At 42.5% G+C, this 23,429-nt stretch overlaps 2 protein-coding genes across 5 annotated transcripts in view; both read left to right on the forward strand.

The window, feature by feature from the left end:
- The window catches only part of rasgrf2b (Ras protein-specific guanine nucleotide-releasing factor 2b), a 38,244-nt gene extending 25,747 nt beyond the window's left edge, over window positions 1-12,497 (forward strand). Inside the window, exons 16-29 of one of the 4 annotated variants that reach the window (XM_034541836.1) lie at window positions 992-1,084; window positions 2,832-3,295; window positions 4,862-4,987; window positions 5,933-6,022; window positions 6,657-6,763; window positions 7,999-8,111; window positions 8,512-8,572; window positions 9,182-9,285; window positions 9,932-10,016; window positions 10,299-10,496; window positions 10,784-10,863; window positions 10,954-11,071; window positions 11,161-11,229; window positions 11,949-12,497. In XM_034541836.1, the coding sequence (XP_034397727.1) occupies window positions 992-1,084; window positions 2,832-3,295; window positions 4,862-4,987; window positions 5,933-6,022; window positions 6,657-6,763; window positions 7,999-8,111; window positions 8,512-8,572; window positions 9,182-9,285; window positions 9,932-10,016; window positions 10,299-10,496; window positions 10,784-10,863; window positions 10,954-11,071; window positions 11,161-11,229; window positions 11,949-12,041 (1,801 nt within the window). In that variant the 3' untranslated portion in view covers window positions 12,042-12,497. Of the gene's footprint in view, window positions 1-991; window positions 1,085-2,831; window positions 3,296-4,861; window positions 5,000-5,932; window positions 6,023-6,656; window positions 6,764-7,998; window positions 8,112-8,511; window positions 8,573-9,181; window positions 9,286-9,931; window positions 10,017-10,298; window positions 10,497-10,783; window positions 10,864-10,953; window positions 11,072-11,160; window positions 11,230-11,948 lie in introns of all 4 variants that reach the window. The other 3 variants (XM_034541839.1, XM_034541837.1, XM_034541838.1) reach the window with 3 other exon arrangements.
- A 4,360-nt stretch (window positions 12,498-16,857) lies between these two features.
- LOC117736248 (creatine kinase U-type, mitochondrial-like) lies at window positions 16,858-22,156 on the forward strand. The gene is made up of 10 exons (XM_034541451.1): window positions 16,858-16,954; window positions 18,494-18,662; window positions 18,956-19,154; window positions 19,238-19,333; window positions 19,440-19,661; window positions 19,763-19,848; window positions 20,449-20,572; window positions 20,861-20,995; window positions 21,076-21,201; window positions 22,040-22,156. The coding sequence occupies exons 2-10, from the start codon at window positions 18,517-18,519 to the stop codon at window positions 22,154-22,156; spliced, it is 1,251 nt and encodes a 416-aa protein (XP_034397342.1). The 5' UTR covers window positions 16,858-16,954; window positions 18,494-18,516.
- Window positions 22,157-23,429: the final 1,273 nt, after the last annotated feature.

Genomic DNA, 23,429 nt, shown 5'->3' on the forward strand with positions numbered 1-23,429 from the left:
TTTGCATGTAGAGCCTGACTCCCTGTGGGCTGGGGCTGCCTTCACTGGGAGAGAACAGGGGGGGACTCATCCAGGGACCAGAGGTGTGCAGGAAGGGTAGAGAGGGGGGGGGGGTTGTTTCTCCCCAAATGTCATTCGATGTCGGCACATGAGCAGCCCAAGTTTCCCTCTTGTCAAATGTTCCACTTTATTCTCTCCTTCTTCCGTCAAAGAGCCAGTTTAATAGGAGCTTTAATTGTGCAATGAGGATTATGGATTTATATGGATGTATGTGTATATGTGTATATGTGTGTGTGTATATATATATATATATATATATATATATATATATGTATGTATATATATATATATATATATATATATATATATATATATATATATACACATCAGGTCAAACTTTTTTCAAGGCTGATACTATTAACTGTTAGCATGCTTATACTAAACTAAGATGGTAAACGTTATGCCTTTTAAACAGCTTGAAGCACTGTTATGCCTAAGCATAGCCTCACAGAGCCGCACCCATTTCATGACTCTTTTACAAGTGCTTTATCTTACACATTATCTTTCTTTAAATGAGCATTTGTTGACAATGATTGGAACGCAGCAATTTCCAACTTTTACAAGTAACTAGAGTGACCCTTGTTTTTGTTTTTTTTGGCTCAAATGCCCCTCAGTTTTCCTCTTTTTGTTGATCACTTTGCTGTCCCTTCCTGTTACTCTCACCGTTGTGTACACACACATCGCGACATGAACGCACACCCTTTAACACAGCTCAGCATCAGATTGACGCTGGACTTTTCTTCCATGCAGTCATGAGTCTGAGAGATTCTCTCAGCCACACGCCACCTCCCCTCCTTCAACCATCTTCTGTCTTTGTCACCACACCCGCTTTTGCATTTCCATGTCTTAATCCAACCGTCACCGTCATCCATTTAATCATGTTCCTGTGTTGTCCATCCCCCCTGTCTCTTCATGTCCCCTCTAACTACAGGACGCAGTACCACTCATTTGACCGTCTGTCTATCTCATCCATCTGTCCCGACTACAGTCTGAAGATCAAGAGGACAGCCGTGGATCAGTCCAAGTAACTGACTTTTCTCTGTCTGTCCTCCACTCTACTGTGTCTTTCCGACTTCACCTGCCTGGTCTTCCTCTCCTCTGGTCGTGGTCTGACACTTCACTGATGCATGACGACGTTCCCCTTTACTCTTTAATCTACCTGCTATCTGTCGCTCTCTGTGAATGGAGCGACTCACACAGGTCATAATCTCACCACTTTATAACATTTTAGGTTGATGATACGTAGACAGGAATAGCATGTTCTCTCTCACTGGAGCATCACTCCCTCAAGGCCGTTTTCTCTCTCTGTATTCATATCCATCCCTTTATTTGTCGTTCCTCTCGAATCTGCTTGATATCCTCCTCTCAAGCATCTTCCACCGCTCGCTTCAAAGTTCTTCAGCTTTCCTCCGCGCTTCTTTTCATCTTTCCTTCCTCTATCTGCCTCTCATTCCTCCTCCTCCTCTTTCGATCTGGGATGCATATTTTTGCTCCACTATTTCCTGCTGAATAACTGACTTGTGTGAATAAATGATAGTTGTGTTTATCTATGCATGATTGCTCCTCCCTTGACGCAGCTCTGATCACACGACTCTGAGCAAAGTTAATGTCATCATGAAATGCTTGTTGATTAAAGCTGTTGCACTTGCATTGCCTGCTAAATAAGGCGTATAAATTTAGCAAATGTGATCTGCAATAAAAGACTGATTTTTGAATTTATATTGAAAATTCTAATCTATGAAGCGGATGTTTTTTGTTGACTATTATGTTCCTGTCTAGGGCAAATAATCAGCTAAAATCCGCTTTTTTTAGAGGGGATTCACATACACACTTGCTGAACAGTTTTAGTTTGAACCCTTTTTAGATAAAGTTCCACAGATTCAGCGCAGCAGCACAAAGATTAAACATCAGGAAAGACAAGTGAGAACTGCAAAGTCACTTGACTTTAACCAGCATATGTTTAATTTGCTGAAGAACAGACTGGAGGCAATAAAGCTCCTCCTACAGTTGATATGACAAACACGGCAGTAAGTAGTTTACACATCCAGTGGATATCGAGCAACATAAGCATTCATTTGGAGTTGCATATGTTCTCTTTCTTGCTCTGATTTGGTCACCACCAACTGAAAGATATCAAGCTTTGTAGCTGCTAAATTTTCCACTCTGTTTATCCTTTAAATCGATAAAAGTAACAATTAGAGCAGATTCACGGTAACTTGTCAAACTCCCCCAGTCCATTAAAACTGGGGAATGTACACAGAGTTCTGAAATTCCTACGCTGTTCATCTGATGTGGAGGTAAACACCCTTGAAATGAAAGCTTAAAGTCAGAACCGTATCCTCATAGGCATATCATTGATGCCCAACCCAGTCCACAGTACATATTACACAATATGTACTGTGTCACATATTGTGTCACTGTTCTAATACTTTTCTGACTGCACAGTATGTGCCCACTCATGATAAGTCACTCTGGATAACTACATTAGCTAAATGCTCCAAATGTAACATTGAATTCCTTGAGGTGCCCAGTGTGAATTCAAGAGTTTCTTTTCCCATGAGTCACTGTTCTGAATACACAGTGTTTTGAGCCTAAACCAGAAATAGTTTGTGATACAGGAACACTGTCTGATAGTATAACTTTGCTATTGAAACTTTAACACGCCAAAGCACACAGACAAACAAACTGTTCTTTTGCGTTGCTTCAACTACACATTTTCCTTTCATCCTCTGGTCTTGATAACAAATCCCCCCCCCCCCTCCCCCATTCAGGTCCTTGGAGCTGTTCTTTGCCACAAACCAGAACAACAGAGGTGGCGAGCACATAAACGACAAATCTCCTCGTCTCTGCCGCAAGTTCTCCTCTCCTCCTCCTCTGTCCATCCAGTCCCGCACCTCCTCCCCTGTCCGAACTCGAAAGCTTTCCCTCCACTCCCCCATCACTGCCAGGGTCGGAGGGCTCGACCTGACCAGTCCTCTGTCAAACTCCAGCGTCAACCATAACACTTCCCAGTCTGCTGCCAGTAGCCCCACATCTGCCCACACCCCCCAAGCCTCCTCTCCTCCGCCTCCTCCCTCTTCCACCTCTCCCCCACCCAACAACTCAAAGCCCCCGCAGGACCAAGTTCCCCCCATTCCCTCCTCCCCGGACCAAAGTCCCGGCTCCACTGCAGAGGTGGAGGATGTACCGAAGGTGGACCCGTTTTCTGGCAAACTGAGACGGAGCATCCGCAGAGGTGTGTTATAGCACATACATCCTACATACATGATATATACTGTACAGAACATCAGGTCTGGATTAGTTTAATACTTTTCTATATCACTAAATAGCACATTTTGGATGTTTGTCTCCATCTAGAAATTTTGATTGTTGTTGTTTTTTTGTCATTAATTTCAATTCAATTCAATTCAGTTTATTTTGTATAGCCCAATATGACACAAATTACAAATTTGCCTCAGAGGGCTTTACAATCTGTACACATACGACATCCCTGTCCCAGGACCTCACATCGGATCAGGAAAAACTCCCCAAAAATATATATACGTTCTTAAATATTATGGAAGCAACAGAGATAAAGATCTACCGGTAGTTCTAAAGTGTGGGGGTAAAAATATACCAAAACAAGTGATGGTTGTAATTATTTATAACAGCTGAACTGTGAAGCATCAGCAGATGAGTTAAACTCTCATGTCTATGCTTCCGCGCTCATCTTATTCCGCTGTATGTTGTCTCTGATTGAACGTCGACATACAGTGTGCAGGAGAGCCTTATTTGCATACCGAGATGCTCATGAAGGGCTGTGTGCTTGTGTGCTCGAGTCATCTAAGCTGGCCTCCCACCGCACAAGCTCAGATCTTCTAATTGTGGTGATAAACAGGCCATTCAGACTGGAGAGAGATAGTGTCAGGGAACACACACACACACACACGCACACAATTAGATATATATGTGTGTGTGCACATGCGGTATAGCTGCTAAGCGCTCACTAGGAGACAAAGAGCCATTAGCGGTCGTACCATCAAGCTACTCTCACCTTCTCTGCACACATTTACTTGTTTATAAGTATCTATGTGCATGCGGCTAGTTGCAAATCTCTGTCCCTGACTAATTGGCGGTGTGACGTTCTTAACGTATGCTGAAGAGTCGTCCACATTATCTTCCAAGCAAAGCACCGGGCTGCACAAGAGCATCTACGGGAGAACTCCATAGTAACCAGGTACTGTGTAGTGTTCACTCTTCTTCGGGCCAATTACAGACGGTGACAAATTAAAGGAACGACTTGAATAAATGAGCGTAGGAACATAATGACGTTTCCATAACAGGGAACACTGACTGGTTTGCTAAGCGTGAAAACATACTGTGTGCCATGGCCTTGGCCCAATTGTACACCTATGGGAGATTTTGGGACATGTGCAGGATACATATCCATACTTCCGTTTTCATCAGCTTATTCAGGGACGGGGTCAACAGGCTAAGCAGGGTATTCCAGATGACCCTCTCTTAACGTTTTCCCAGCTCTTCTCGGGGTGGCCAGATGAGATATCAAAATCTCTGCAGCGTGATCTGGGTGTACCTCGGGGGGCTCGTACCATTTGCTCACTCACTCACAGAAATGTGCAGGGAAATAAAACCAGTCTTGATGAGATTCTCTGGTTATACTGATCTCTGCATGGCTGTGAGCATAGGTGCAATAAAGTTCTCCTCTCCAGACCAGCAGCTGCAGTCGTGGCCAGCGCCATGACCATAAACATCATCGCCTTCATCGTCATTACTCTTCTCCCATTCCTCTCCTCCTGTCTAGCTCTGCTGGAGTCGGTGTCGCTGGAGAAAATCAACCCAGAGTCTCCTCAGAGCAGTGAAGCCGGAGACATGTCTCCATGTCATTCACCTTCCACACCTCGACACCTCCGCTACAGGCAGCCTGGAGGTACCGCTTTGTGTCTGTGTGTGTGTGTGTGTGTGTGTGTGTGTGTGTGTGTTTGTGTGTGTTTTTATCGCTCATAACTAGACTACAGTGCCTTAGCTGGAGGCTGCCACATATCCCAGAGGCCGACATCTTTGACACAGCAGCATAATATGAAGCTCATATATAGCCAGACGTGGCATAAAAGCTCCTCTTCACTGAGCGATAATGATGGTAATTTCGCTGGTGATATTAACGGTGATGATCACACGATATGATCACAGTGAGAATTCCTGTATGGCTTTTGGAAATCTCGCCAACAATGACGAGTATAATTATGGTCTTCAATCTGCCTGTAACAACAATGACAATGTTGAATTTTGGAACTTTCTTTAGTAGCAATAAAGGCATCCATAATGAACATAGTGCACATAACCTGTAATGTGCAGATTTTTGTTTATTATATAAATATAGATATGAATATATGTGTGTGTGTGTGTTGGAATATATGTGTGTATGAATATATTTGTGTATGAATATATATGTGTATGAATATATTCATATATTCATACATATATATATATTCATACATTGTATATATGAATGTATATATATACATTCATATATATGTATATATGAATATGTATATATCGGTCATTTACATGAATAGTTAGGCACACTTGCCAGGTGGACATGTGATTCGAAGGTTCCCAAGCAACTAACAACTATTTTTGGTTAATAATTAGGTTGATGCAGGAAAAGGGGGGGTCGCTATGCCATTTCACACAATTGCAAAATAAATTAATAATCCAAAAGATCTATTTTAATTTGTTACCAATCATATTTCATTTTGTATGATTGAAAGTATATCTTTTATTCACTTGTGTCGCCTCCTTTGACGATACCGGTGGAAAACAGGATAACAGTATTGTTGTCGTTGATGATAATTGTGTGTTTGTGTGTCTGCAGTCGCAGCAGGGGAGAACTCCCGCTGCCCAGTCTCTCCTGCTTCAGCCTTTGCAATTGCCACAGCAGCAGCAGGACATGGTTCACCACCAGGTACACACATACACACACACTTTATATACATCTAAATATATATATATATATATATATATATATATATATATATATATGTATATACAGCATGTTGTGTTACAATAACTTACATTACATTAGTAGAAATAGCACCACCTGTCAACTATAAAACTGTTTATGGTTTGATTCACTGCTATTGACAAAGATCTGTCCATGTTTTAGGCTCCCCGGGGTTCTGTCGCTGCCCCGACACAATCGAGATTAATAGAATTTCTGATAATCAAAACATTGAAAAGTTATATTTAAGCAATTCAACAGCAGCATCCCTTTATCTTTCTGTGGATTATCCGGACCTCAATTGGGGTTAATTCCCTCTTTAAAAAACTCTTTGCATGATGCCTTGACATATTCATACTGAATACAGACTTTTACTAGTACATTTTGCTGCGAATACCTCTCTACTTCTACTTCCGCAAGAGATTGCAATACTTTTAATGAAGCATTTTTGGATTGCATCATTTTTAACTTTTAAAACTTGTAATAATTTTCCAGAAAATTCTCAACCACTGACAACCACCAAATCATATTTGAAAATGTTACACCATCACACAATAATAACATATTCTCTCTGTCTCTCCTTTCCTTTTCCCTCCAGTGTTTATGAACTCTGAAAGAACTTGTGATAAAGAGTTCATCATCCAAAGAGCTGCAACTAACAGAGTTCTCAATGTGCTGCGGCACTGGGTTTCCAAACACTCACAGGTCTGTCTGCGCCCACCAGTGTGTGTGTGTGTGTGTGTGTGTGTGGTCCCCTGTTTTGCTTGGGCGATCAAGTCTGTGGTCTCATTAAAGCAGGAGTCTGATGCGTTCTCTCTCTCTCTCTCTCTCTCTCTCTCTCTCTCTCTCTCTCTGCTCCACTGCTTTCCCTTGAGCATGTAAACAGCCATGTGCACACAAACACACTGAATATTGTTGCCGTATCATTTGGACAACCAGCCTCAGTCCACCTCCTCCTCTGCTAAACCTCCAGTGTTGCCTCTAATGAAGTGAATGTCGCGGTAATTGCTTGACTCCCAGCTTAGAGGTCTAACTGCATTGATCTGTTTTATGGATTGTTCTTCAATAACACAAAATGCTGTGATGATAGGGCAGCTATGGTTGGCTTTTTAACGAAGAAACAAACGCACACACACACACACATACTGTACACCCACTCATATTTCTCTCTGGGGTGGGGGGCCAAAGACCAAAGAGCTTGTTAAAACTGACATTTGAACAAGTGTTGAATTGGGATAGGAGTGAAAAGAGAAAAGGAGGAGGAATAGGAGGTGTGAAGGCTGGAAGGAATGAGAGGATTCAGGAGGAGGAAGACATGAAGGATCATACAGCAGGGACTGATGCTTGGTCAGACTAGTGTGTTGAGACTAGAGAAAGTTATATGTCGAGATATGTATGTATACATTGAGACTAAATACATTTATCGACTGGCAGATATTTTGCCACCGTTTATACTCTTGCGGTAGCCGTCCCTTTAATAGTGCCGTAGGCCGCTAGGGCCATTTTATCCATAAACTCACTCTCTCTTGATTATTAATGGAACACAACCGTTGGACAACAGAGCTCTCCCAGTATATGTCTACTTCACTGTCTGTGGTATATCAGTCCGCCAACCGAAACAATTACGAAAATTAAGTGCACGATGTTTCACAAAGAGGCAGTTTAAACCGTAAAATCAATGACATTACCAACAATGAAATAAATAGGTCATGATGGAAGATTTTGTTCACTTGGGCTGTAATGTCCTTCTTTGTGAGGACCAATAAGAGTTTGAGAGAAGAAGACTGATTTGGGTCGCCTTCACTCCTCTGGTTTTAGAGGGTCAGGGTCAGGTATCGCGCAATGTTAGGGTACCAGGTGCAGTGGTGTGGTGCTGGGGAACCCATTAATATGCTGCATGTCACTTTCAACCATGGAGGTTTGTTTGTGTTTGTGTTCAGGACTTTGAGATGAACGGGGAGCTGAAGATGTCGGTGATCTGTCTCCTGGGGGAGGTGCTCAGAGATCCAGACCTGCTCCCTCAGGAGAGTAAAGCTACAGCCAACATACTAAGGTGCAGCACGCACAAATATACACACACATGTGCACACAAAAAAGCATGCAACACGTGTGTGTGTGTGTGTGTGAAGCACTTGAATGCAACACTTGAAAGCTGAATAGTTTCTGTCATCCAATGGTCTTCCATTTATTATTTATCATGAAAGCGTCTCCTTATTCTATTCTATTATGTTCTACTATGGTCTTTTCTCTCAGTTCTATTCTGTTAGATTATGTTCTGTTCTATTTTAATCTGCTCTGTTTTGAGCAGATTAAATGTTCCATTCTGCTGTATTCTGTTCTAGTTTATTTCATTCTGATCTGTTATGTCATATTTATTCCATTCTGTTCTGGTCTTTGCATTTAGTTTCTATGTTATTCAGTTGTAGTCTATTCTATTTCACACTGTCACCTAGTGCCCTTTCTCAAGACGAGCAGGAGGACGCCCAGCTGAGGATAGAGGACATCTTACAGATGGTGAGAAAAACTGCAGCGCATAAAAATCCTTTGATCACTTATTTAAAGTGCATCATCACAAACGTCTTGTTAGGATTTCGATACGACATTACTCTGTTGGATCAATGGAGCAGCAGTACACTGCAGAGAAAATAAGTTCTACTGCATAATGTAAACCTCTTGTTATTGCACACTGGCTGATTGATGCAGCTTTTAATTCGAATTGGGATATTATTGTGGTTCTCCATGGGATTACCTTTATGAGGCCAGTGCCCCATGGTATTTACGCATTAATACGCACATCCCTCCGAATATTTTACCACTTCTCAGAGATTAAAATAATCATGTTCATGTCATCAGTGCCCCTGGTTTACTATCTTGGCTTAATAATAACTGTGAATCACGCACACGTTGCCTCGGTCAGAACCCACTGTTCTCTCCTCCAGGCAGGAGGGGTAAATACACCTTCTCCTGACTGTGATGGTCTCCAGGGAACTGTCAGCTGTCGTAAAACATATTCATCACTCAGCCTCCGTCTCTTTATTAGATATTAATATGTCCTCGTTATCTGTGCTGCGGTGTGAAAACGTGTTGGTTCATGACTCTGTTTGTCTCTGTCGGCGTGTTCAGGCGGACTGTCCGAAGGCGGAGTGCTTCGAGTCTCTGCCGGCGATGGAGCTGGCGGAGCAGATCACCCTCCTGGATCACATCGTCTTCAGGAGCATTCCTTACGAGTCAGTCCTCGTCATCTGCAACAGCTACAATTACATTTTAGTGTATTTAGTCATTTCATTCTTTGATAATGGGCTTTTGGATATATTTTCAAGAACATTCATTTCCCCCAGCTTCCGACATTAATGTTTTTTTTTTTTATATGTCTTTTATATAATGGCACATATTTATCCATGCCCCGAACACAGGAGAAACTCCTCACTGCATCCCCATCGCGTGTAGGTTTTCTTTCTCTGTCAACCTCTTTTAAAGAAACGTGGCCGAATGGAAAAAGTACCCAACTCTTTGTGAAATAAAAAAACAAACAGTTGAAACAATAAGGAAACACGGTGAGCTTACGTTAAAATAGTTAATACAATATGTAAATGTGTTTAGTATTTTCTCAAACCTTGATATTTGTCTCGATGGTAAAATCCATACAACAATAATGTCTCACGAACCGAGTTGACTTGTGGATTTCTCAACAGCCCTTAATGAGACATCTGTCTTTTACTGGTGCGGTTTAATTAGTTTAAGTAATGTCATCAAACCCTGCTGCGAACGCGATAATATCCTTAAGTCACAGGCTTGAGCTAATGTAACTTCTATCTTGTGAGATTACTGTGCTCATTGAGACTTCACATCACACGTCTCTGTCCCAACTCTCAGAGAGTTCCTGGGTCTGGGCTGGATGAAGGTGGACAAGACGGAGAGGACGCCATACATCATGAAAACTACTCAACACTTCAATGATGTACGCTCTTTCAGTAGCTTTAAATAAATAAATAAACTGCTGGTGACATGTATTGTCTGTATCCTGTCGAATGTTATCTACTTATAAACCTTTATATATTAATAGATACTTTTCTCTAGTACACAGCAGCGACGCATGCAAGTAAAATGTGTGTGTAGTTTATATATACATCATCTTGATTTTTTAAATATTTAGCACTCATTAAGTCTAAATCTAATTCCAACACAGTTCTTATCTTGTTTTACCGTATCCTAAATACCCTCTTTTATTTTCCCTTTGAAGATGAGTAACCTGGTGGCATCGCAGATCATGACCCACACCGATGTGGGCTCGAGGGCCAACTCCATAGAAAAGTGGGTTGCCGTGGCCGACATCTGCCGCTGTCTCAACAACTACAACGGTGTGCTGGAGATCACATCCGCGCTTAATCGCAGCGCCATCTACCGTTTGAAGAAGACCTGGGCTAAAGTCAGCAAACAGGTGGAGTCCTTCTCCATCAGTCCTCTCTCTGTAAACCTGAAAACAAGTGTATGGCAAGTTTACGGAAGCATAGAGGATTAGAATAAAGTTCTCTGTAATGTCTTCAACTGTCTACAGCGTTGATGCCGTTAGAGAGGGAAAGACAACACCGGCCTGCTCAGGACCCATAAAAATCTGATTTTGTCATTTCATTATGATCGTGTTTTATCAAGAGTAAGCGGGTCTTTGAATAATAAACAGCCTTGTTTGTCCTGCTTTGTAAATGATTTGAACGTGATCCTGTCCAGGCTAAAACCCTCATGGACAAGCTGCAGAAGACCGTGTCCACCGAGGGAAGGTCTAAAAATCTGAGGGAGACCCTGAAAAAGTGAGACATTGCAAATAACAACACGATACGTGTCATGAACAATCTATGACAATCTATGAGACATTATTTGTTCCCCTTGTCTCCCTGCAGCTGCAACCCTCCATGTGTGCCGTACCTGGGAATGTATCAAACTGACTTGGCCTTTATTGAGGAGGGACGGCCCAATTTTACTGAGGAAGGTCTTGTAAACTTCTCCAAAATGAGGATGGTAGGCATATGCATGAAGAAAATATGCACATTATCTGTACATGTATACTTTTACTTTGATTGTCAACTTAAAGTCATCCTTTTCTTTAGATATCCCACATCATAAGAGAGATCCGACAGTTTCAGCAGACTCCGTACAGAATAGAGCATCAAGCCAAGGTACGTAGAAAGATAAATAAATAGGGGTGCCTTTTACTTTGTCAAGAACAAGAACATCATCAAATCTGCAGTACATTATAAGAATAACAAATCCTAAACTTTATTCATATAGAGCTACGATAAAACATAGTTACAAAACACTTTTAAAAAAAAGCATGAACACAGGTTCAAAAGAATGACACTTCCAGAAAAAAACTAAAATCATAGAGTTTAGGAGTGAGTTTATAATAAGAAGACAACGTGGATCCGTTATGGAAGGGCAGGTCTCTGCTGCCGTTGTGAAACGATTATTGAAAATCCTTTTGATATATAGTCTAGAAATGTATATGTTTCTGGGAGCTAAAACCATGGGCCTGCAGAAGCCATCTTTAATCACCGATCCTCTGTTTCTGCATCAAGATATTCATGCTTCTAACATCCACTGTGTATCAATGTAACCCTCGTAGCTGTTAGCTGGAACAATCACAGTAAAGTAGTTTAGATTAAGACGACTATGAGATTTAAATTCAATTTGAGTAAAGCAGCATAACTGCAAAGCCATTCAATCTCTTTTCAGCCTTTTCGAGACCATCCAGTGATCTGGTTGTTAAAACATTAGAAACATTGACCTTCAAGATGATTTGAACAGAACAAAAGGAAGCCGTAGCTGTAAATATGCTGTGCGTTGCAGGTTGGAAGTGTACAATATCCCACTCCGCTTTTTCTTTTTTTCTTTCCAGGTGACCCAGTACCTCCTGGATAAGACACTCATCATGGACGAAGAGACACTGTATGATCTCTCGCTGAAGATTGAGCCCAGGCTTCCTGCCTGAGTTGCAGCTGTTTGTGGCCAGTGGGAACCTGCCAAACCTGGACCCCCGAGGGCAACACGCCCACGCAATCTCATCAATCAAGAGGAAAGCTGAGAGTTTTGAGAGCGACGTGGGAATGGAAATAAGAGAAATACTGACTGAAGTGGGAGGTATCTTTAGAGTGAAGTATGAGGACAGTGGGACACGCTTTTACAAGAGACTGAGGGAGCATGAGAAGGGCACGAGGCTGGCGCAGTGTTGGATTGATTGTCTTCAAAGACAACCAGAGGAGGAGGTTTTTGGTTGCATTGCGTGAGGGTTTTTGAGGAGATGTGACATGTTGCCGTGTGCGCTCATCACTCCTCAGACGAGAGTGCGGTGCACACGACAGCACACGTGGAGCATGGAGTGAATGGATGGAATACAGTGGATGTAACAGAGATGTAGCATATACAGATAGTGTGACAGAGAGATGTCTGAGCTTGTGTCTCTGTGCCGTTGTCTATGTTCTGTTGCCTGTGCATTTCCGTGCCACGTACTGGAGCGAGAGAGCCCCAGAAAAAGAAAAAAAAATTGCTTTTTTTGTCATGATGGTCACTGCATAAAACTTGCATGGATTCCGCTTGGGATGTAACTGTCTAAATGGCCTTCCACCTGAACCCCTGACCCTTAGCTTAGCATGCATCACTCTTTCCAGAGTGACCCTCTAAGCCACTATGCATCCTCAGTGGGCTGGGTGTGGCAAAAAGAACAAAATAAAACGCCTTCAAGCCTTCAAATATAATGTAGAAAGATGATCAAATGAAAATAATTGAAAGTGAAAACATTTGAGATATTTTGATGAGGTGGCAGGTTTTTCCATTGATAAAACAATGAATTCTGTATCGGCCTTTAGTCGGTCTTTGCCTAAAGACTGAACGGAGAGCTATTTCTCAAATGAAAACGTCCACATGAATGATACAACATAAAAAAACACGTTATCAGTGCCTTCCACTAGTGTAGGTCAATTTCCCCACAGTTGCCAATACACAAGCGTACCGTTTTAAGAAAGCTTAAGATTTACTTTAAAATTGGACTAGAGTTTCACTCATTCTCATCCTTTTTTCTTCTTCTTTTTTTTAAGTTATGTAGACTTGAGAGTAGCATGTTAGTGTAAACACAGTAAAGTCCTCGCAGCAAATATCTCCCTCTAGTGTTGAAACATTGTTATAACCTCTACCGACCCAAAGCTTGTGCAGCGTTTGTGTATTTGTTGGATTTCTTTGGCTTTTACAAATTGTCTGATCCTGACGGTTGTAGTCAGGTCCCGGTGTGTAACTCTTGGATGTAAGCTGGGACAGTTTATTGCACTCTCTGAGATGTAGCTTCGCTTGAGTGACAGTATGATCGTTATTTTACCATGATATTTATTTCATCAGATACTGTATTTATGATATTTTTGTATATAGTAACTCCACACATATCATATGGTTGATGAAGAGATAGTTTGAATTTGTTATGCTGTGAGTATTGATTTTTATTGTTTTTATGTCTCTCTTGCTTTTATGTTGAATTGTAGTTTTTTGCATCCCAGGCTCTTGTATTGCAAGACATCTGTTCAACTTTATACAACAAATAAAATAATAATAATATTTAAAAAAAACTACGTCATTTGAAAGTGGAAAAAATGTAGCATTTGAATAATCAGAATTTGTTTTCCGTATTGCTGATATGATGAACATAGTTGTCCCGCATGCACACAACAGCTGCATGTTGTGCATGTCCGACTGGACGCTCCCTGTGCGTTGTCCCTCTGCTTCTCTATATCAATATCGTCTCTGTAGCTGTCACGAGGCTCCGTTAAAAAAGGCATAGAAACAATATTTTGTCCTTCAAATCTGGCACATTGGTCTCCGGCTCAAAGCATCGTCTTTAGGCTACGTCATCTGCAAAAGAGCCCGTTGTTCTGGAGGAGCAGTGTCGGAAGTAAGAGGTCAATGTTGTCAGGCTTTGCTTTTGGAAATAACTCGTCTGCACTGCGTCTGTAACTCACACAGGTTTGGGAATACAGGATGCCACGTTTGTATTGTATCATTTTCCGTGTATTTGTTTGCTTTTTTCACTTGTAGATGCAGGAGAAATAAATTCAACATGCCTTATGTGTTTGCACATGCCTCTGCTTCCTGCATGCAACTCTGAAGACTATGGGAGACAATAACAAATACTTTTTGCGTGGTTTAACTTCTCCAAATCTCTGGGGTTTTATCTGATGCTGAGGTCTAAGGGTAGACTGCCATAAGACTAGCCCGCAATCACCAAATCTAATATATTTCCTTTGTTTAGAACCAGTCGTAACACACTTGTACACATTCAAAGCCAGACACCAGATCTAGATTATACATTCTCAACACGTGAAAACAAATAACTCTCTTTGAGTGATGAACAATTTAGGGAGTTTTAGAATTTATTTGCAATGTTTGGACCTTGAACTTTATGAAGTTCTCTCCATAGATAGTCACAGGTTCACAGGTTCAACGCCTATTCCTGCATTGATTAACTGTGATTGCAGAGAAACCAAATTAGAGCTTCAAACTCGACTCAGGTTAAGGTTAATTCTTTCTTATTCCATCTTTGGAGTAGTGCATTAAAAAGACCAAGCTCAGTGTAGCTACAGTAAAAGACGCTAGACCACCTATGACAGTTGTTACCGTATCCTTAGTGCTCAGGGCACTTTGGTGGTATAACCATGAGCCAAAGCCAAGAATCTGAAAATGTTCATTTGTAACAATATACAGAACTACACACAAAGTGATTACACACTCTATGACGGATTACCAGAGGACAGAAATGACGCTCAGCCAACATGTCAGACCTGAGCGAGAACAGACGGAAGTCAACTAGGAATGCTTAAACTTAAAAAGGCTGCCATGTTAAAAGATCCCTTCAACTACAACCCGACACCAGTCACTACCAGCCACCACAGAGACAGAGGACAGGGGCCAAAAGAATGAGCCTATATAGGTCAACAGGTGCTTTTTTAAATCTGGCCCTAATGAGGTAATTTGTTGGGGGAGGAGCCTGGCTTGGGGCCGCATTCACCAACGTTACACCTTATGTTGCATTCACTGACACTAGAGGAGCATTCCCCATTACACTTTCAGAGGAGCTTACCGAACGGTGCCGACAGGCGCCTGCAGGGAGAAGGGACAAAGAGCGACACTGACAGGGCTTTATAGACTGGAGACACCGGGAACCAGTGTTCCCAGTTGACCCTAACATTCCCCTGCCACCAGACATACTATTCTTTGACTTTTTTTAAATGACATACCATATTACAACATTTCTACGACATATTATACTATACTATGGCTTTTTTTATGATAGTGTTTATTCTTGATACGAGGGTCAAAGAGCTCAGTAAAGACCTGATGGGGAAAACCAAGCAGTCAGTTCCCCCCTTATTTTAGGAGTGAAGACACAGCAACTCACTGCAAACATGACCTTTAACCTCGTAGCTCTCCTCGCCTCCTGCTTCCGTGCCCACGGTCTCGATGAAGGGGTTGTCCACCCTGGTCTGGATGCATTGGTGTAGCAGCAAGTTTATGACGTTTTTCGCGTCCTTCTTCCCATACGTGGTTGGGGTCAGGGCTGTTGTGCTCCCTCAGGTAAAGGATGTCAGCTGGGTAGAAAGTTATCAACTCAGTTAGTGTTTGAACCACTTCACTAGTGGAAGAGCAGTTTTCATAGTCTAGTCCGTAATCCTTACTTTTTAATTAAAACATTTCATTTTCTACTAGAGGGAAAGGGAGAGGAAGAGAGTGAGATAGACCAGACAGGGGCAGATGGAGTGAAGGAGAAAAGTGGCATGGTGTGAATCTCAGACAAGTTAAGCAAGTGTTTGTAAATTCATCGCTCCAAATGTTGTTAGTGTGGGATCTGCTGTCAGCTTTTGGTTCTCATGAACCGACTGGAAGGTGGCCGTAAGCGTTTGTCTGACCAGTGGGAGTTTTATAGCAGCTCAACCAACACGACTCCGGATTCGTCTCAGCCATTTCCAGTCAAAGACAGACACTCAAATGATTAATACTAGAAATACTGATACAAGAACAAAATAAGGAGAAGGCATCTAATGTTAGAGATACAGTGCATTGTAAAGGGTAAATTTGTTGTCGAAAAAGTTAAATAAAACGTGTTCCTTTCCAGTAGAAGGGCTGTACTAAGGAGGTGTACTATTGTGCCTCAATGGGAAACATTTGCTTTTGTCCACAGTTCCCAAACTGGACTTTACACTGAGTCACAGGGACAAAAACTGCAACATTTTAGTGGATATATTCTGAGCAGGGTTGACGGTGAAGGTGACCCCACATTTTGTTCTGTCCGAATAGTAATATTAGCGCATGCATATCTCATACCTACAGCTAACAGTTTAACAGAGTTATGCATGATTTGGATGTCTTTCCTTTGAATCAAAATGCTGAATATTAGGAGTTAAACCTCCAGCTGAAGTGTCACAGTGCTTTACTGAAGTGGTGCTGTAGCTAAGACTGACTGATCATCAGAGTTATGTTATTACTGTTTGTGGAAGAGAAAATCATTTAAGGTCCATCAGTGTAATCTGTATTGTGAAGAAGTGCTACATTTGATTGTGTGTGTGTGTGTGAGAGAGAGATTGTCTGTGTGTGTCTGTGTGTCTGTGTGTGTGTGTGTGTGTGTGTGTGTGTGTGTGTGTGTGTGTGCGTGCGAGTGCATGTGTGAAGAGACAGGCAGACATGCTGACTGACAGTACAAAGAGGATTTTCTGTCTGCTGCCCAGCGAGAGGCTAATCCCGAGCCAGCGTCCCCATCTCTGTGATCCCGTCCCTGTTCTTCAGTCTGCTCTCACTCTGCAGATCGAGCGTTCCGGACCGAGCTGCAGGAAACACACAGCGGGCCTCCACTCTTCAGACAAACCTCAGGTGAGTCGTGGATTCTCCACTCGCCCCTCTGGGCTCTTTCTCTTCCTGTGTTTCCTGCCTCCTTGTGCACACGCGCTTCCCCGGGAGAAGTCAAAGTAATTGTTGGTATTTAATGCTATGATATAGTCTACAATAGACGTTTGTGTGCACAAGTAAAGAGACTTCTCTTGTAATCTTTCCATCAGCTGTCTCAGTCTTTTGTTTCCACTTTGCTCCAAGGTTAAACACTTACAGCCTCCATAGCAGCCTCTTGCATTAGGGCATCTTAATCTGCCTGATATTAACGGGGACAGCCACCTGTCAACCACCGGTCTTCGTTCGTCACCTGTTAAACATGCCTTTACTCATTTCAGAGCGTTCAAAGGGCACAGGTGCCTCTCTTCATTACTTTCCTTCTTCACCTATAGTCTCGAATGAAGATCCCTCAAATCCTACATTTTCCACTCTCGTTCTTACCCTTTAACCCCTCCTCCTGACCTTAACGTGACACTTTCTATACTGCCCCTCCGACTGTATTCTTTCCACAACTCCTCTCCAACTAAGTTTACTCTCTCTCTCTCTCTCTCTCTCTCTCTTTCTCTCCTCCACACTACTTGCCCACCCTCTGTCTCTATGTTCTCTTCCTGCTCCTCTTGTGTAAATTCAGATGACCAGCTCATGATGTCAGAAAGGATGTTGTCCTGGCCTTAAGACAACTCACACTACCGTGTTGTGTGTGTGTGTGTGTGTGTGTGTGTGTGTGTGTGTGTGTGTGTCGGGTGTTTTTCACCCATAGCCTAAGACAGACAATAAGTAATGTGCAAAGATAGAGCCGCATCTCAATATAAAATGGATGCATATTGCAGTTGAAGATGCTTTGTCTATATACTGGCGGGTGTTACAAGGACCATGACATGTTCTGGCTGTATCTCTCTCAGTACCTAATCACAAATCTAATCACCTGAGCTGGTGGCTCGCCTAAGGCGACCAATCAGAAGGCTTCTGCCTGCTTCTAGAATAATCTCTTCCCCCAGACTGCAGCCCTATCTATTACATTAGCGTTTGATTAATGCAGGTTAATGCAGTTACCTGTGAAGATGTGTGACGAAAGATCTTTATGTAGACTTAAGATGATGTTGGACTGTATTAAAAACTGTAGGAACGACGTGTAAATCCAATCCGTGTCCTCACCAACTGCATCACTTCAAAACTTACATTTCTACTTCAATGTGTTTCCTTCTGAGCACAGAGCAACAAATACTAAAGTAGAATATACGTCAAGTGCTACATTATTGTCAGTAGTCATTTAAATACAAAAGCCACAATCACTGCTACTTCCAAAAATATAATAATAATGACTCAATAAAAAAGTGCATTGCTACAACCTTAAACAATGTTATATTCTCTTCACTGTTTTTGAGAAAATAAATCAAATACTATTGTACGACAAAAAACCTCCAATCTGATTCCCAACTATCAGCTTAATCTGGTTGCCGTCTGTGACATTTAGGTGGGATGAAGTGGATGGAAAGTCAACTTTGCCCTCTGACCTTTCACCAGGTACAAACGAAGACCACATAACCATGGCAAACTCTTTCACCCGCATGATGTCCGGCCGTCACACGGCAGTGATTCTGGCCAGCATCGGCGCCGGCACACTGGCCTCCGGGTACCTTCTCAGTGACCACGTCGTCGCTGCTGCCGAGAGGACGAAGCTCTATCCCCCCAGGTACTCGTCTGTTTGTGAGCTGTTCCGATAATCACCCAGACAGCCAAAGTATCTAACGCTGCGGTCTCCATCAGAGAAGACATCGAGGCAGCTGATCATTCCGGAACAATTTTCCTGATAATATTTCAGTATATTGTGACACTATGAATGGTATCCATGCAAGTAAATCGGAAAAAACAATGAAGCAACACTAAAGCAAACTGGATGTTTTACTTTAAATAATATTGATCTTTTAGTTATGAAAACAGCTCTACTAGTAGTGAAGCTTCTTTGTCGTTGATAACTTTCTACAGTGCAGATTTCCCTGACCTGAGGAAGCACAACAACTGCATGGCAGCAGCCCTGACCCCAACCATTTATGGGCACCTGAGGGACAAGAAAACCCCCAATGACTGGACCCTGGACCAATGCATCCAGACCGGGGTGGACAACCCTGGACACCCCTTCATCAAGACTGTGGGCATGGTAGCGGGAGACGAGGAGAGCTACGAGGTTGGCGTTCATGTTTGCAGTGAGTTGTTGTGTCTTCACTCTTAAAAAGGCAAAACTAAGTGTTTTTGTTTTGTCCCAATCAGGTGTTTGCTGAGCTCTTTGACCCCGTTATCAAGGACAGACACAATGGCTACGACCCTCGCACAATGAAGCACCCCACTGACCTGGATGCTTCCAAGGTTTACACACGCATGTTCTCTTAAGTGTTTGGTTCTCTGCATCACATGGTCTGGTTCTTTTGCTTCCACTCCTTCATACAGTGACCAGACACTTCTTCCTCGCCAGATCACCTCGGGAATGTTTGATGAGCGCTACGTGCTGTCATCTCGAGTCCGTACCGGTCGTAGCATCCGTGGACTGAGTCTCCCCCCGGCATGCTCGCGCTCCGAGCGCCGCGAGGTGGAGCGCGTCGCTGTGACAGCTCTGTCCGGCCTGAAGGGAGACCTGAGCGGTCGCTACTACAGCCTGGGAGAGATGTCTGATAGAGAGCAGCAACAGCTTATTGATGTACGTGCACAGTCACACACACTGAGAGACACGGTTCTGTACTGTTTTGTGATGACCTTTGCCCTCCCATGTCCCCTTTTGTCCCTTTACCGGCCAATCAGGATCACCTCCTGTTTGATAAACCTGTGTCACCTCTGCTCATGGCGGCCGGGATGGCCAGAGATTGGCCTGATGCTCGTGGGATCTGGTAAGACTAGAGAAGAAGCTCAGTCTAGAAGAGCATACTGTTGTTTTTGTAGCTTAGCCGTAGTTACTGCATCACACATTTCATGTTCACAGCCGTTCAGCAGTTCATCAGTGTCTTATTTGACGACATTTACCAATTTCTCGGATATGATTTTTTTAAAGAAAGACATGGCAATACTGTGTGACATCAGACACCATTAAGAGCCACCACCAGTACAGGACCAATACGACTGGAGAGAAGTGGATTAATACGGGGGAATTAGATCACACCGTTTTTATGTTAAGTTATGCAAGAACGGATCATGTAGAAAACACTGTTGCCCCAACACTTTAAATCTCCCAGAAATCAACTAGTGGGCTCACTCCCTGCAAGATGTGTGTTATCCATGCAGTGCTTAATACATCACTGGTGGCATCCTGAAACTTGCACTTGGTAGGCGATAGCTTATTTGATTTCCTCTTCTGATGCCTTAAGGTATATTTAACATGCCTTCCTGCTGTTGTGGAATGATCAAACATCACTCTCCTCTGCAAATTTAACGTGGATACAGATCTCCCAGCTCTGAACTGGAGTTTAAGTCTGCCTTCCTGATTGTCTCAGGCACAACAACGAGAAGAACTTCTTAATCTGGATCAACGAGGAGGACCACACAAGGATCATATCCATGGAGAAAGGAGGAAACATGAAGAAAGTGTTTGAGCGGTTCTGCAGAGGTCTAAAACAGGTGCACATGTCTCTATGTCTTCTTGCACAACCATGGCCCAGTGCCAACTCCTCCACGAATAACTCATCTTTATCGGTGCGGTTTATCTTAGAGCAAAGTCAAGCTTTGGACAGACTTTCACAAAAGCAGTGCCAACAAAACTGTAATAAAACATGAGGATAAAGAACAACGTATAAATTAGAATGAACACATCAAAAATATTTGATCTCCAGTCTGTTGCAATTACATTTTAAATGTGTGTTCCAAAAAGCAAAGTAAAGGCAAGTTTTTTTTTCTTCTAACTTGTAGGTGGAGCATCTAATTCAGGAGAGAGGCTGGGAGTTCATGTGGAACGACCGTCTGGGCTACGTCCTCACCTGCCCCTCTAACCTCGGCACTGGGCTCAGGGCCGGTGTGCATATCCGCCTGCCCATCCTCAGCAGGGTAACACCCGCGGCCCTCCCGCATTGTGGATCTCCTGTCTGAAAAATGATGGTAATGTGTGCGTTGTGTTTATGATCTAGGACCCTCGCTTCAAAAGGATCCTGGATAACCTGAGGCTACAGAAGAGAGGCACGGGAGGCGTCGACACGGCTTCCACCGGGGACACCGTCGACGTCTCCAACCTCGACCGCCTGGGCAAGTCAGAGGTAAGCAGCTGAAGGGGGACGTCTCAGCAGCTGAAGGGAAAATAGAAATGAGCAGCGGGTAAAGAGAGTCAGACAGAGGACAGCAGGTGTCTTGCTGTGAATAAGCGTACCCGCTGCTGCTCTTTAATCTGTAATCCAAGCAGGGATGTGCGGGGATTGAGATTAAAAGAAACTCCGTCTAATAAGAAGAGCCTCTCCTGCTGCACTCCCTCACAGGCCGTGATGACGGCCTCCGAGCGCCACTAATCGATGGCTGTTAAAGGTCATGATGGATTGTTACGGTCAGGGTTCTAATTGGACTCTGCCGATCACGTCCAAGCAGAGGAAGTCTGAAAGCCTGAACTCAGTGAGCATAAGTCCCCCGGTGTTAGTTGGACTGGCCAGCTGTCAGCAGGTTATGGAGGTGGGGGGTACGATACGGGCGTCATGTATTCTACTTAGTGGACAACCCAAAGCAGAGAACTTAAACTTAAAGACAGCTTATAAACAGACACAGATTACTGTTTCTCAGCTACCTGCCAAGAGTACTCGTGCAGTATTACTGGTTTTAAAAATATACTCACTTTATTGCAACCAAATCAGCACAATTTACATTTGCTTCTATAATTCTTGTCTTTATAATATTGAGGACCTTTGAGCCTCAGCGACCACTTAGTTGGCTAAGTATCGGGAACCATAGATAATATGATATATAATATGATATATATATATATATATATATATATATATATATATATATATATATATATATATATATATATATATATATTTATTCTGTTCAACAACTATATACACAGTGACCATGTGTTTTTTGACACTAGTAACTATGCATCCACAGGTGGAGCTGGTACAATTAGTGATTGACGGCGTGAACTACCTAATTGAGTGCGAGAAGAGGCTGGAGAGGGGGCAGGACATCAAGATCCCCTCCCCCATCCTTCAGTTCAGGAAGTGAACGTCACCTCGGCTGTGAATCCTGGAGTAGAGCAGGTGCTCCAATTGTGGTCGTTAAACTGTTGGTCCTAAGATATTCACGGCATGTATAGCGTTGTACTTATTTACGTGCACATTAAATGAATCACATGTACACATATTCTAAACACAATAAACTATATTGATGAACTGAGTTGTATTATTGGCAGGTGCTTTTTTTCTACACTAAAAAAAAGATTGTGTTAGAATTTGTGTGCCTTTAGAGAGGGCCCGAACCTTAGGTTGGGAACCATGGGACTAAAGGACTTAACGACAAGTCGGCTTATAAAGTACTTAAACTACAATAGCTCCACCGAGACCTGCTACTACAGTAAAATGCTATCAGGAATATAATATCAGTCACAGTTTTATGCAAAACTAGGAATTCTACTTTTCATACTGAAAGTACAACTGCTGATAATACTTTTTCTTATTTAAGGTTTTTTACCTTTACATGTAATGGAATATCTTTTACATGAATGTATTGGTACATTGAGACCTTACGTGCCTCCTGTAGAAGGCCTTTAATCAGGGTGGAAAAGGCCAAGCTCATTACTAACAGACACCAGACAGGTGGCTGGTTAACTGTAATGTAATGTTATTTACATGCTTAGGCAAGAATAAGTGGGGATTATACTTTATAAATAAAGCCATCCTGCTATGGGAAATTGGTGTTCTAACTATTTGGGTAAATGGCCCTTTTAAATCCGGCCGCTCAGAGAATCTTTATGAGTCGCTCTTCCTTTTCTGGCAGCAGATTAATGACGTAGATCTATTAATGCTATTAGAGATCGACACTAAAGAGCTCAGACAACTGTGTGTGGAGATGAGTGTGTGTTAGGAAACCATTAATGCTGCAATTATTACATATTCAGATGAATGCTAAAATTGGATTTTCTGAGCATGGATAGTGAGTCACATGGTATTTCACACAGAACCAATAGTGGCTAACTGTGATTTTCAGCCACTTAAAGTGTATCATAAGCATGTATACAGTACTTCTAGTCGGCATACTCAAGGCCATTTTGGTAGTTATGATGTGAATATTCTGCCTGTAAACATTGATTAGTTACACATTGACATTTTCAGGTGTGGCAGCTGCATTCTCCGCTTCACAGACCAGCTCAAGTGTTTTGGTTGAATGCTTTGCACACATATGGGACAAATAACTTGTTTCAACTCTTTTTTTCTTTTGAAAGATTATTTGTTGATGAATTGTTGGAACTGTAGAAATGCATCAACATGTACAAATAAAC

Source organism: Cyclopterus lumpus, chromosome 9 (assembly GCF_009769545.1).
Source record: "Cyclopterus lumpus isolate fCycLum1 chromosome 9, fCycLum1.pri, whole genome shotgun sequence".
Classification (NCBI taxonomy): Eukaryota; Metazoa; Chordata; class Actinopteri; order Perciformes; family Cyclopteridae; genus Cyclopterus; species Cyclopterus lumpus.